This window comes from Pangasianodon hypophthalmus, chromosome 12, assembly GCF_027358585.1.
Source record: "Pangasianodon hypophthalmus isolate fPanHyp1 chromosome 12, fPanHyp1.pri, whole genome shotgun sequence".
NCBI lineage: Eukaryota > Metazoa > Chordata > Actinopteri > Siluriformes > Pangasiidae > Pangasianodon > Pangasianodon hypophthalmus.
In genome coordinates, this window is record NC_069721.1 from 17699408 (window position 1) to 17712696 (window position 13289).

Genomic DNA, 13289 nt, shown 5'->3' on the forward strand with positions numbered 1-13289 from the left:
ATTGATCCATAATTATCCAATAGAGATAATAAATAAAGTATATACCCAGGACCAGACTGGTGCTTGTGAACCCTATTCTCCCTGAGACACTGACCCAAACACGCAATCAGGCACTGCTCTTCAGTCTGCTTTCAGCTTCTTTGAAAAAAAAAAAACAGCTTATCATCGAGGACAATCATATAAGCCATGTTCTTCATTCCTGTCTCTGTGTAGCCAGTTTGTTCATGTTACAATCACACATATGCATGACCTGTACTTACTGTATATATTTATACTGTATACATAGACTCACATGCCAACTTTGCTTGACCCACTTACAGGATTAGAGTTCTTCTGTGATTTTGCCTTTGTCTTTATGCACCAAAGCATTACTACATTCTCTGGAGAAAAGAACCATTTGTATATATGAGATCCCTCACATACAGAACCACTGCTGATATGACTGGTATGTCACATGTGACAGAAAATGTCATACAAGCTGACAGATAGATCTCCTATTGATACATGTTGAGATCCCTGTCCTTGGTCTAGATTCCACTGTGTAATCCTCAATGGTGTGCGCAGAGAACTCAAACATAAGAGTGCAGAAGCATATATAGCACATTTCACCCTTCATGTGTTCTTTCCAGTAGCCACTTAATTAAGCTCAGAGATCAGACCTTTTCAGATAGCTTCAGTTTGACTTTCACACTCTTAAAGCTTGAAATTACAGAGAAATGATGTGTGTGTGTTTATAAGAGAGTGACTGGGGACATGGCCTGAGGGATGGAGATCTGGAGGAGGAAAAGTAGGACTCTGGGTGGAATGGGTGGAATGGCAGAACGGGGGAAGCTTAGATGGAAGGATAAGATGAAAGCTGGCACTTTGGGTGGTCTAGTAGGTAATGGCCAGTGGCCTGCTGGGGGCACTGCAATGGCCTCTCAGTGTACGGACTGTTTACACACTCATTCAGTCAGATGCTGCATGCCTCAAGCCCTTCTGACTTCTAAGAATCCATACATAAATTTAAAATTTTATAATTATAAAATTATAATTTTATAAAATATTCAATTTATTATAAAATAATAAATTTAAATTTAGAAATTTATTTATATAATATAAGCGTTACATATATTTCGTATATATTTTAAAGGCATTTGAAAACCATTAGGTTGTGTCCGTTAGATGCGTTACGAAAACTTTGAGGAACTATAGTTACAGAACTCTTCTAAACAAACAATACAAGATCCCCTTTATCAGTCTGCATTTTCTTTCCCCTTTTTTGGGGGCTTAAAGGCAAGTACTTTAAAGGGGTGGTCTAAAAAACATCTTAGACAGCTCTACTCATGAATCTGGCATAGTAACTGCACTTAGGTAGTTTTAATAATCTGAATGGGCTGTCCAGAAAATCAGTTTAAGCACCTGCGTAAGCCAGCTCTGAATGTGGAGAAATTTTGCAGTGTAAATATTTATTTAACTTTTGAACTTAAGTTGCCATATTAAGTCACGAATAGTGTATGCTTGTTAGAGAAATGTCACTCCATTAAGCTTGTGCTTGAAGAGTCAGCCATGAACAGTATGGCAAGGTCTGCCACAATAGTGACTGGGTTCCTATAAACACCAGTTTTACTCCCCTTTGTTTTTTTTCCATTTTTCTCCCCAGCTTGGTGATCTGTCACTTCCCACCCACCAGTCAGCCCTTGCCCATCTGCCCTCTTCCACATACATGAGCTCACAGCCACCCATGATTTGCTAGTGTTGCTGTGATTGACAAGGGACAGACAGTAATGCCATCCTTCCCACCCAGTAAACATAGTAAATTTTTGACTGTGGCATCAATGGGGTTCCATCATGCAATATTCTGAAGAAAGGGCAACTGCTTTTCTGTTGCGCCACTTGGGAGCCATTTTTGATATTTTTAAAAGGGGGTTTTTAAGCATGCTTTGTTTTTATAATGGCAATATAATGTTGGTAAATCTTCTCTCATGGGGACATGGGACTGAGCATAAAACAGATAAAGTCTTTGCATAAATATTAAGATTTAACTTTATTGTCATTGTGCAGAGTACATTTACAAAGCCAAGGAAATGCAGTTTTTCACGTATCCCAGCTTGCCAGGAAGCTGGGGTCAGAGCACAGGGTCAGCTATGATACAGTACCCCTGGAACGGATGTGGTTAAGGGCCTTGCTCAAGTGCCCAAAAGCAGCAGCTTGATAGTGCTGGGGCTTGAACCCCCAACCTGTAACCCAAAGCCTTAACCATTCAGCCACCCCTGCCCATCACTAGTTGGCTACTGTTCAGCCACTGTTCAGCCATCACCGCCCACAGCCACCACTGTGTTATACTATCACATTTGAAATAGACCTTCTTTATGCCCATATGTTCTCAAATTGTCAGATTGGTCAGTAAACATTTTGTGTGTGTGTGTTTTTTTTTTATTTTACTTAAAGTGGCTAAGCTTACAAAATCTGGCTATAATGAGGGCATTATTACTCTTGTTAAGACCTATTAAGACTGTTAAGACATAACACTTTGTCAGGGAGTTCACATAATAGAGTGTCTCTGCCCCAGCCTGGGTAAGTAGTGGTGCTAAACTTTAAATAATGGTGGTACTTTGTGAAACGATTACTTTGACATTAACATTGTCCTGCATTGTCCTACAATAACATTGTCCTGCAGTTATTGACATTAACCACCAAAATGGTTCCTCATGTTAATGTGTGTTACGTGCAGTTGAGGTTCACCCAGCGCACCTGATGCTATTTTTCTAAAGACCTTGGTGACCTGTGCAATTTTAACATACATACCCAGAAATGCAGAGCTATTCTGTCAGTGCTGGTGCAGTTATGCCCTGGTGATCTCGACTGTCACCCGGCTCTCATCACAATTCACCTTGGGAGAAAAATGACTGTTAATGACTTAAAGCTCTGAAGCCCCATCACTCTCTCTTTCTGTTTTGTTCTTGCTATGTTTATGTCAGAGACCTGAAGCTCGATAACATTCTGCTGGATGCCGAAGGTCACTGCAAGCTGGCGGACTTTGGCATGTGTAAAGAGGGAATCCTGAATGGTGTCACCACCACCACCTTCTGTGGCACTCCAGACTACATTGCCCCTGAGGTACAAAAATAAATGCAGAATTCAGACTTTTCCTGTCTTGCTGTCAGCACTGCTTGTCTATGTATGTAATATTTCACACCTCTTCTCAGATCCTTCAAGAGTTGGAGTATGGTCCATCAGTGGACTGGTGGGCTCTGGGCGTGCTGATGTACGAGATGATGGCAGGTCAGCCACCATTCGAGGCCGATAATGAGGATGATCTATTCGAATCTATTCTCCATGACGATGTACTCTACCCTGTCTGGCTCAGCAAAGAGGCAGTCAGCATCCTCAAAGCAGTGAGTGACCTCTTCCTTATGAGCTACTGTTTGTACTTATAGTGCACTTTTTGTCCTCACTCTTTTTGTTTTTTCCATCTCTGTGTGATTTCTTTGGGGTCTTTCCTCTAATTGCTTCGCCCCTCCCTGTTCATTTCCTACCCTTATTTGCCCTTCACTCAAGTCCTCCTCAATGATGTCTCCAGTTAAGCAGGTTTATGTATTTGTGTTCATGTGTACTATCTGATGCTCCAGTCTGGCATCCTAAATATTAGCATTAAAAGAGTGAAAATCAGAGAGTAAATTAGCAGGATTGGAACAACCTTTTTTTGGTGCTGATTACTGTGGGCTAACTACATTGCATTTATGAAAGTGCTTTGCAGCTGTCAGCTCTTGCTGTCTCCCATATATAGACACACAAATATGCTCACAAAATGTCAGGGTTGAGTCAATGGTAAGTGGTCTCCTTAAGTGGTACAGCTCTCATTTGCCTTAAATTGCAATTGTTCAGCTGAGATATTCTTAAATATGGTGCTGGCGTAATTTTCACGTCAGGTTGGCTGTGTATCTCAGTAATCAAGTCATTTACCTGCAAGTCAAGTCTAAAGAGTCTGAACAGGGAACAGTGCTGTATGGCATGGTGTGATAACATATTTGTGATCCCACATTTTGTTATTTACATTGTCACTGAATACCTAAGCAGAATATGGTTACCTTTCTCACCAGGGTACCAGAAGGATTTATGGGAAAGGCATACGGATGGTACACTAGACACTAGGCAATAACTTTTCTACCATGAATTTACAGCACAGCAGTAGTAACAATCGTAGTAGTAGTAGTAGTAGTAGTAGTCTCACATGAGTAGTGTCTCATAACATCCATTAAGTAGAATTTGAAAACCAGAAAGTTCCATTTGGATGGCTGATTTTTGAAAAAATTTAAAAAGTCAATCAGACTTTTTAAGTTTCTGTTGCTGCAACCGTTGTTAGCATTTACTGTTAACTCAAGTGACGTGTAGGAAAAACCACCCTATGACCTCCAGAAAACTCCTCCTACTTTCATGTAATGGGAAAGGGAAACAGGTATTCAACCAGGATACAGAGATTTCTGAATTAAAATCAGTAACAACACTAAAGCCGTATCACACTGTCAGATGGAAAAGCACTGAGTCAGCCCACCTTATCCAAGTCAGATCTGCACTTTTACTCGGCACAGCAGCTATTTAACAAAACTTAGCATTGCTCTCTGATGGCTCCAAACATTCTACTATGTAAAGCAGGCTGCAACTGCTCAGTGCAAAAAGTGGCCATCGGTCCACACTTCATTCCTGGCATGGTTTAACCTATTATCCGGGTATTATACCATATATCCCACTGGATATCCCAGTGTTAAAATACTATGCCCATTAAGCATGCAGTGTATGCTACAGAGCTAATATTTCTTTCCAAAACAGCTATTACTGTTGACTGATAGCTGTTAGCAGTGTTTATTTGTCAGTTTGTCTTCAGGTTATAGAAAATGTGGGTCCACTTATGATTTTTCAAAACCCAGAACCTAAATTTGTTCCTATTTCAATTGTGTACTACTTTGGTTTGTTTCTTTGGAGACAGCTATATTGCATATTGAACTTCCTTGTTCAGCACTTTTCACTAAGTGGCAGTTCTGCTTCATGTTAGCACCATGTAGTCACATTTTGGCCCTAATGACATCTATAAATATTTAATGCATTCATAATAAGTTACTGTGGATTACATGTTGAATGTAATTTTTATTGACCTTTATTGAAGAGTGACAAAGTAATACTTGTCACTTGGATCAGTTAAAACCTGGGATTTGCCATTTCATAATGATGTTGAAACATGATCCAGCTAATGGTAGGATGCGTACACAGAGCTGTAGGCCTGTCGTAAACACTAAGAATACGATCTGTTATGTGAAGAAGCTGAATGTCTAATTTTCTGCTCAATTCTCAGTTTATGACGAAGAGCCCAAATAAGAGGCTGGGCTGTGTGGTGTCTCAGGGGCTGGAGGAGGCCATTAAAGTTCATCCCTTTTTCCGGGAGATAGACTGGGTTCTGCTGGAGCAGCGGAAGATCAAACCGCCATTTAAACCACGTATTGTGAGTGCCCTCAAACACACACACACACACACACACACACACACATATACACACACACACTTTTGCTATCCTAGTGACAATCTTCCATTGATGTAATTATTAATGCAGCTAAATAAGTCTATGCCTACATGTAAACATAACCCTTAACTTCAGTAACTAAATGGAAACATTTTGGGTTTTTCATTTTTTTTAAACAAAAGCTGCAGTTTTTATTGAAAAAAAAAACAGGTTTCCTTGTGGGGACCCACCAAATGTCCCCACATCTTTTGTCAGCTCACACACACAAACACACAATAGATAAAGATGCTATTTATTAAGTACTCGATTTAACTCTTGTGCACTAAATATATAATGTGCAGAACACAGCAAAACTCACCCCACCAGATTAGAGACTGCCTACTTTAACTGAAAGTGTGTTTTTGTGGTCTAGACTGAAAGTCAGATGCCACAACGACATCGCTCTGCTTCTGCTTTCCCATGGTCTGTGCCTGTGTGTGTGTGAGAGAGAGAGAGAGAATTTGTTTCTAAGTATGTGTGGTAAATCATAAGGTCACAGAAAGGTTAGGCAGAGATGCTGCCACCACTTGCTCTGGTGCCTTTCTGTGTGACCTTTGTCTGACCTTCTCTGTCACCTCATTGGCTTACCAAGAGTCTGTACAAGTACAGTAATGAAAGTAAAGAAGCATCACTTTCTGCAAAGCGGAAATAGTAATGTATGTTTGTGAAATTATTAGAATAAAGTATGATCTGATCCTTGGACTGATCAAAGCCAGGTCTGGTGAAGAATTATGCTTTCCCCATTGTGCATGTTTTATATCAGACGTTTGCTTATGTCATACAAGGAAACAAGCTTTTCAATTGTCATCTCCCTGTTCTGTCCCTTTCATTAAAATATGCTAGGAAAGCACAGTGCACAGCACATGTCTCTAGATGTAGTACACAATCAAAGCTTTTGCTCAAACATTTCAAATGAGTAGCTCTCTGTTCTCTATAGACTTTGGAAATCAAAATTATCTGAAAGCTTGGAATTTCGGTTTTCAGTCGATGCAAAATGTAATTACAGTGTAAGTTTAGTCATAAGGGTTTAGAGGGAGGGTTTTATTAATTCAACCACACATCTGATAAAAGTGTTTTTTTTTTATTCGCTTCATTGATGTGTAGTATGTCAGAGTCCATTCATTACTCATTACTAAGGTAATAGTAGAAGTCCATATTTCCCAGTTTGCCTAGTAAGGTTCTCATGACTTTTACCACTTTTACCACTGTGAGCATGTCATGGGTTTGACTTCCCATGTTACATAAAAACAGCAAGAAGAAGTTTAACATCATTCCGCTTTCTGCATGTTTGCTTTTTAAAATGTTTAACTTCTAAAAATATGCTGGTCAGCTTTCGTTAACATGCAGGTTTGGCATGTACACAGAGATTCAGACTGCGTGCTAAATCAGACTCAAAATCCATCCATCTGTTCAATCAGTAGAATTTCATTCAGTCATTCAATTTATTCTTTTCATCCGATTTCTAATGGGCCGCATGTAATACAATGGCACTATATGTATCTGTTTAGTGCTCCAAATATTTCTGTATCTGTATTGGGATTTAAACTTGAATTGGATGTGGCCTACATCTAAAAGTTTATTTTATTAAATAGAAGTGGATGTGGCCTACATCTAAAGGTTTGTTTTATTAAATATGAACCCTACATGGAAAACAACAGATCCTACACTGTCAGCATGGTGTGTACATTCTAGCTCTGACATTTTCTCAACCTCAGCTACAGCACTCAAGTTCATAATTCTGAATAAATGAATGCTGTAAATGCATCCCAGTCTTTTTTTTTCATTCCATGAGCTTTGTATCTCACCGCTCACCCTTTTCTTGTTGTGCTCTGTGGGAACCCATTCCCAGCACAACCCTCTAGACTCAGTCAGATGCCCTGTGAGCCTTTCTGGCAAGCTTTAGAAAAAAAAAACTGAATAGTGTGCCTCCTGTTCCTATTTCTATTTGTTTATAACACATTATCTGTCCATTCCAAATAACATATTTGTAATCAGTCGTGTAAATGTAGATTTAACTCTCTCTCTCTTTCCAGAAAACCAAGAGGGACGTTAACAACTTTGACCAGGATTTTACACGTGAGGACCCCATCCTTACCCCTGTGGATGATGCCATTATAAAGCAGATCAACCAGGAGGAGTTCAAGGGTTTCTCCTATTTTGGAGAAGAGGCACTGTCTTAAATGTCAGCCTCTCAGCACCTGTTCAGACACACATACAACAACATTCTCTCTCACACACATACACATGCACACACACACATACAGACACATAAACACACACACAAGTGGTGACAAATGTGGACAGAAATGCTGATATTGGGGTTAAGGCAAGAGGTCCGGGTGTACGTCTGAAGCTACTACTGCTTTTGTTCTTTTCCACCTCCAATCGCTTCCTCTTGCCTTCTTTCACTTCAGCTCTTTTTTTTTCATCCCTTGCCTCTCCAGCCTCACAGATGCTCCGTTAATATAAAGCTACTTCCCAAACTGCTCAAGAGTGTCTGCTTTTGGAGAGGAGGGGCGGGATTGCACTATGTCGAACCAAATTTGATTATACCAATGATTGTAGTAACGTTAGCAATCAGATAGAAATGAAGAAAAAACAATGACAATGATGTCCAAAAAGGAAGAATATTATCCTGCATAAATGACAATGAAATGTGTTGTGTTGTGCAGTCTAATTCCTTTGTGTATTCAGGTGAACATTTTGGGAGCAATTTTATTTATAATAACGTTACTATACAGTATATTTCTTGATAGTGTTATGAAGGCCTGCTGTATGTGGGTTGTGTTGAACCGAAGTGTTGACTGGTCGGTCCGTGCCCGTGTGCATGTGTTTGCATGAGCGAGTGCACATGCCATCTTTAAATCTCTTTATTTTGGTTGTTGTGTTTTTTTTCTCACACATTCATTCTCTTTTCCTGGCTGCTATGTGTGTTTAGTGACCTGCCACTATGCAACAGCAGACATAGAGGCCAGTGCCCGTAGCCGTCTTGCCCTTTGTACAGAGCGTAATGTACATACTATCTGCTCCAAAGCCTGTGAACGCTTCAAATAGAGTAGTCAACTGTTGCATGGTCTGGCAAATGAAGCTATTATTTGAGTTGTACTATGTACTAAATGTATGGAGAGAAAAAACAAGTTTCTGATATTCATGTGCAATACACTGAACATACTTTTCAGTTATTATTCTTATTCTTTTGCTGTTGTTTGTTCTTCGTTTGTGTTGTCGCTTTCCTGTCCATCAGCCTTGCTGATATTAAATGGAGAAGAGTGTTCGATGGGTCAGAAGCCTGGCTGAACAGCAGGATGTTGATGTTGAATTAATGAGGAGGGTCTCTCTCTCGCTCTCTCTCTCTCTCTCTCTCGCTCTCCCTCTCTCTCTCTCTCTCTCTCTCTCTCGCACTCTCTCTCTCTCCAGATCTCTACTCATGTACATAAAGCATAAACTGTGGAATGTAGCTTAAAAAAATGTGTGCGTGCTCATAATTTATTTTATATCGTACACATAGTGACCCTCTTGTGTCAATAAGCAGGTCATTTCCTGCTTACGCATGTTTCAGATGACTAAGCCTTGTTATTACACAGCTCCATGATTCTTACAGAAGGTTTTCCCTGTCTATCTTATACATTTAATAGTGAAGTCAGTTATTTATAAAATGTGAACAAACATGACAGAGAGGTCAATAAGAGAAACAGGGTACATTTCAGGCGCACTAATTAAACCTTACTGGAATGTGACAACTTTGCTTGAACAACTCAGTGGCAATTTGACAAATCTTTAGAGTTTTGTTTCCAAAGGCGTTCTTTTTGATCATTCATCACTTCTAGTTTTTTTCCCTTAGTCTTAAGTGTTTATTCTTTGAAACTGCATTGTATTTAACTGTTTGTCGCTCCTTCTTTCTGTCACATCCCAAACGTTCTCTCTGCTCTGCTTTGTTCTTTCCACTTTCTTTTCTACTGTAAATGAATGAATTTGCTATTTAGGAATCCACAATGGTCTGTCTTCTAAGTAAATAAAAAGAAATAGCTAAAATATTACCTCTTAAATTAAGTACAAAGGTTTGTCTGGCTGAATATTAAATATTTGTGCATACAGTATTACAATACATAAGCATTTCATAATGTATGATAGTGCTGTATGTATTATATACATCTTGTATTAGATTTTAGTTTGTTTGGTGAAACTTTGTGTGAACAGAGAATTCTCTCTCTCTTTTTTTCCTGGATACACTATCTCTCTCTCTCTCTCTCTCTCTCTCTCTCTCAGTGTAAGCATTTTATTATGTGCCAAACGTACTGTAATCTAAAGGATGTGAATGTGTTTGGTTTTTCTTTTTGATCCTATTAAATACTATGATGTCAAACCCTGATGAGGTCTGAAGTGATTACATTGATTAGCTTTAATAGTTTTGTGGCACACCCACACATTCAATCAGAAGAAAGTCTTTCAATCTTCAAATTACAGGAGGGGGGAAAAATGCAGCCTTTTGTTTTATTACATGTTTGGTCACTGTAAACAGAAACAGTGTTCCTTTGTCTTGATAAGGGCTAACCTGTTAGGCTGGCTTGGTAGGGTGCTATGATGATCAGTTAGTCTAGTTTGAACTTTAGCCCTGTTTTCCCCAAAGTCCACCAGAGGAAATGCGCCACTGATCTTATATCCTGTCTGACCCGTTAGGGCCACTAAATGAAACAATTACCATGCTGTCACCCTTCAGATTGTGGCTGTGTGTATGTTACTGGTGGCATGGTGAATGTGTAAGAAGGATCTAGAGGTCAGAAAACACGCACATTCAAGCGCTCTGAGGTTGAGGTGGTGCAAGACAACGTCAAGGTCCCACTGTGGAACGCCAAATGGATCACAAACACGGGCAGTTTATACCCAGACCCTCACCTGAAATCAAAAAGCCTGTCTTTAATTAACTTGTTAGATTACATACATATATTAGTATCAATCACTTAAAATCGCTCCATAATCCTACTTTAAAATACAATTATTCTGTGGCCTAATCATGTTCTCCTTCTTTCGGCCGCTCACATTAGGGGTTGCCACAGCGGATCATTGGTGCGCATATTTGATTTGGCACAGCTTTTTTTCCCCACTGACGCAACCCTCCCCAGTTTTATTCCGGGCCTGGGACCGGCACTGGGAGTGCACTGTCATATGCAACCCCAGTCTCTGGGGTTGGTTCCCTGGCCGGAAATCGAACCCGGGCCACGTCTGTGAGAGCGCCGTGGCCTAACCACTAGTCCTCCAGGGACCACTATGTCTTCTAACTATATAAAACATTAATATTAATAAGTGCTCCCAAGTGGCACAGCAGAAAAGCATAAGGGGTTGGCATATTCTCTTTCTTCTGTCAATCACAGCAACACTAGCCAATAGTGGGTGACTGTGAGCTCACGTATGCAGAAGAGGGTAGATAGCGCTCTCTTCTGAGTGTGTTGCACTGCGCTGTGTTGCAGCATGAGCAGCCGTTCGAAAAGAATTCAGCTATCATTGATCAAAACTGCTGAACCAAATTTCACTTAGAAATAAACAGGAAGAAAACAGTCTTTACCAACTTTGTAATAATGTCAGCGTTGACATATTGAGTCATATTTGTTTCATATCTTTGCTTAGCATCTTATTTTAAGTCAAATATTACAGTAATTCAATTCCAGTGAACCTCGAGTGAGGTTACTGTTTTGAAATACAACAAATGTTAGGTTGCATTTAAGATGAAAGTAAACACAAGCTGATAATTAAAGTATATAGTATTAACCCAAAATACACAAAAATAATCAAAGGTACATCAAATAATCAAATAATCAAATCAAAATCATGTTTCTGATGCCCAAACAAAGGTTTGTGGAAATTGATGGAAAAAAATACTTTTTTTAAAGCTCTATTCGGACAGGATTAGATTTACATTGGGAACTGAGATAATTACATCATTCACAGGTACAACCTGATGATTTTATTTCCATCTGGATAGGCAATGTCAGTGTTTTTCCTTTCTCTAAAATGTGTTGTAAACTGTTTTGTTGTTCTGATCATTTTTGACCCATCTGTTAGCTATCTATAGCCCTATCTGAAAATGATTAGTGTCTCTGAGTGGTATCTGTGATAACATTTTTACATCTCCTCCATGTTAAAACTCTTGCTTCTGGACAGCAATTAAATTAATGCTGGACAGCGAACGTTTCTACTGTGTTGTTTTTCCTATGAACACAGATGTTCGTGTTACACATGGTAAAAGGGTTTTTAGTCTTGTGATGTTCTTAGACCATAGCCTACTTGTACTTGTACTTCAGTGCACCTCTGTAAGTCACTCTGTAAGTCTTTCTTTCTTTCTTACATTTTTTATGTTTAATCTTTAAAACATTTACAACTACATTTACTAATTTATTTGGCATTATGTGACATTACATGACAGTGACACACCTGCTATTCCTTTATTTCTAGAAAGCTAAATGTTAGCTGATATTGTCACATAAGTGAATAGCACATATGTGACATTATACCTGTACCTGTCATTATAATAGACCCTTTAAACACTTTGATACGGATGGATATGACGGATATGCGCCATCTAAATATAGCAAGTAGTTCTCAACATTTTCTAATGCAAGATGCTGCATTGGACTCCAAAATCACAGGGTTGTCTATCTGAATGGGACTAAAATGATCAGAGTGAAAAACAGATCATTTGGTCAGTAATTTGTCAGGGAGGAGGAGGAAGAACTCATACACAGCAAGACAGAAGTAAAATCACTGAGTAGCACCTGCAGAATCCCTATGTAGATCTGATCTGGTCACAATGGGGCCTTTTTGCTAAGGTTTTAAAGTTTTCGTTTACGCTCTGCGAGTTCACGTTTACATTTTAAGTTTACATTCTGACACAAACCTCTCATGTGGGCGGGCTTAACAACGCTTTACTCTCATTGGTTAATGAGATTTGGATGGACAGATCCCTGACCTGGAAGTAGAGACTTTCACTGGCGCAGATTTTGGAGAGCGTTCTGGATGCGGTTCTCTGTGTAGTTATAGCATTTGTACTTTGTAGCGGAAATGACTTACTTACTTACTTGGTTAGTGTATTAGTTCGTAATTAATATTTGAGGTTTGGGTAGTCTCATACGACTATTTTTTCCAGATGAGCTCTCAGGAGCGTCTCTACTTCCAGGTCAGGGATCAGTCGATCCAAATCTCACTAACCAATGAGAGTAAATCGCTGTTAAGTGCGCGCACACGATAGGTTTGTGTCAGAATGGTGAAATTAAACTTGCGGCGCGTAAACAAGAACTTTGAAAGCGTAAATGAAAACTCTGGCAGCGCATTCTTAAACCACGCTTAGTGAAAAGGAAGCTTGGAAAACGGTTAATAAGGAAAGCTGTTTATTTGAAGACCATGTTAAAAAATTTTGCCACTAAATTTTTGTCACTGTTTTCAGTTTCAGAGTATTTTTCTTTTTCTCATTGTTCTCATTTTGTTCATTTGTTGAAAAGTTACATTTGATACTTTTGGCACAAATTTCATTCCATATGCAGCAAAAAAAAAAAAAGAAAGAAAGAAAGCAGCCTAAATAATAATAATAATAATAATAATAATAATAATAATAATAATAATATACAAACAAACAAGCAAACAAACAAACAAACACTGCATATGTGATAGAACCGTACCACAGAGGGTAAAATCAGTGAGTGTAAGTCAGTATTTTTGGACCATATGGCTTTCCATAGCAGACTTTAAACTTGTCCTCACCAAGACG

At 39.1% G+C, this 13289-nt stretch overlaps 1 protein-coding gene across 1 annotated transcript in view; it reads left to right on the forward strand.

Annotated features, from left to right (window-relative positions):
* prkcea (protein kinase C, epsilon a) overlaps positions 1–9902 on the forward strand; it is a 59807-nt gene extending 49905 nt beyond the window's left edge. The window contains exons 12-15 of the mRNA XM_026915176.3: positions 2961–3099; positions 3189–3377; positions 5330–5476; positions 7567–9902. Coding sequence (XP_026770977.1) covers positions 2961–3099; positions 3189–3377; positions 5330–5476; positions 7567–7713 — 622 coding nt within the window. The 3' untranslated portion in view covers positions 7714–9902. The remainder of the gene's footprint in view (positions 1–2960; positions 3100–3188; positions 3378–5329; positions 5477–7566) is intronic.
* Positions 9903–13289: the final 3387 nt, after the last annotated feature.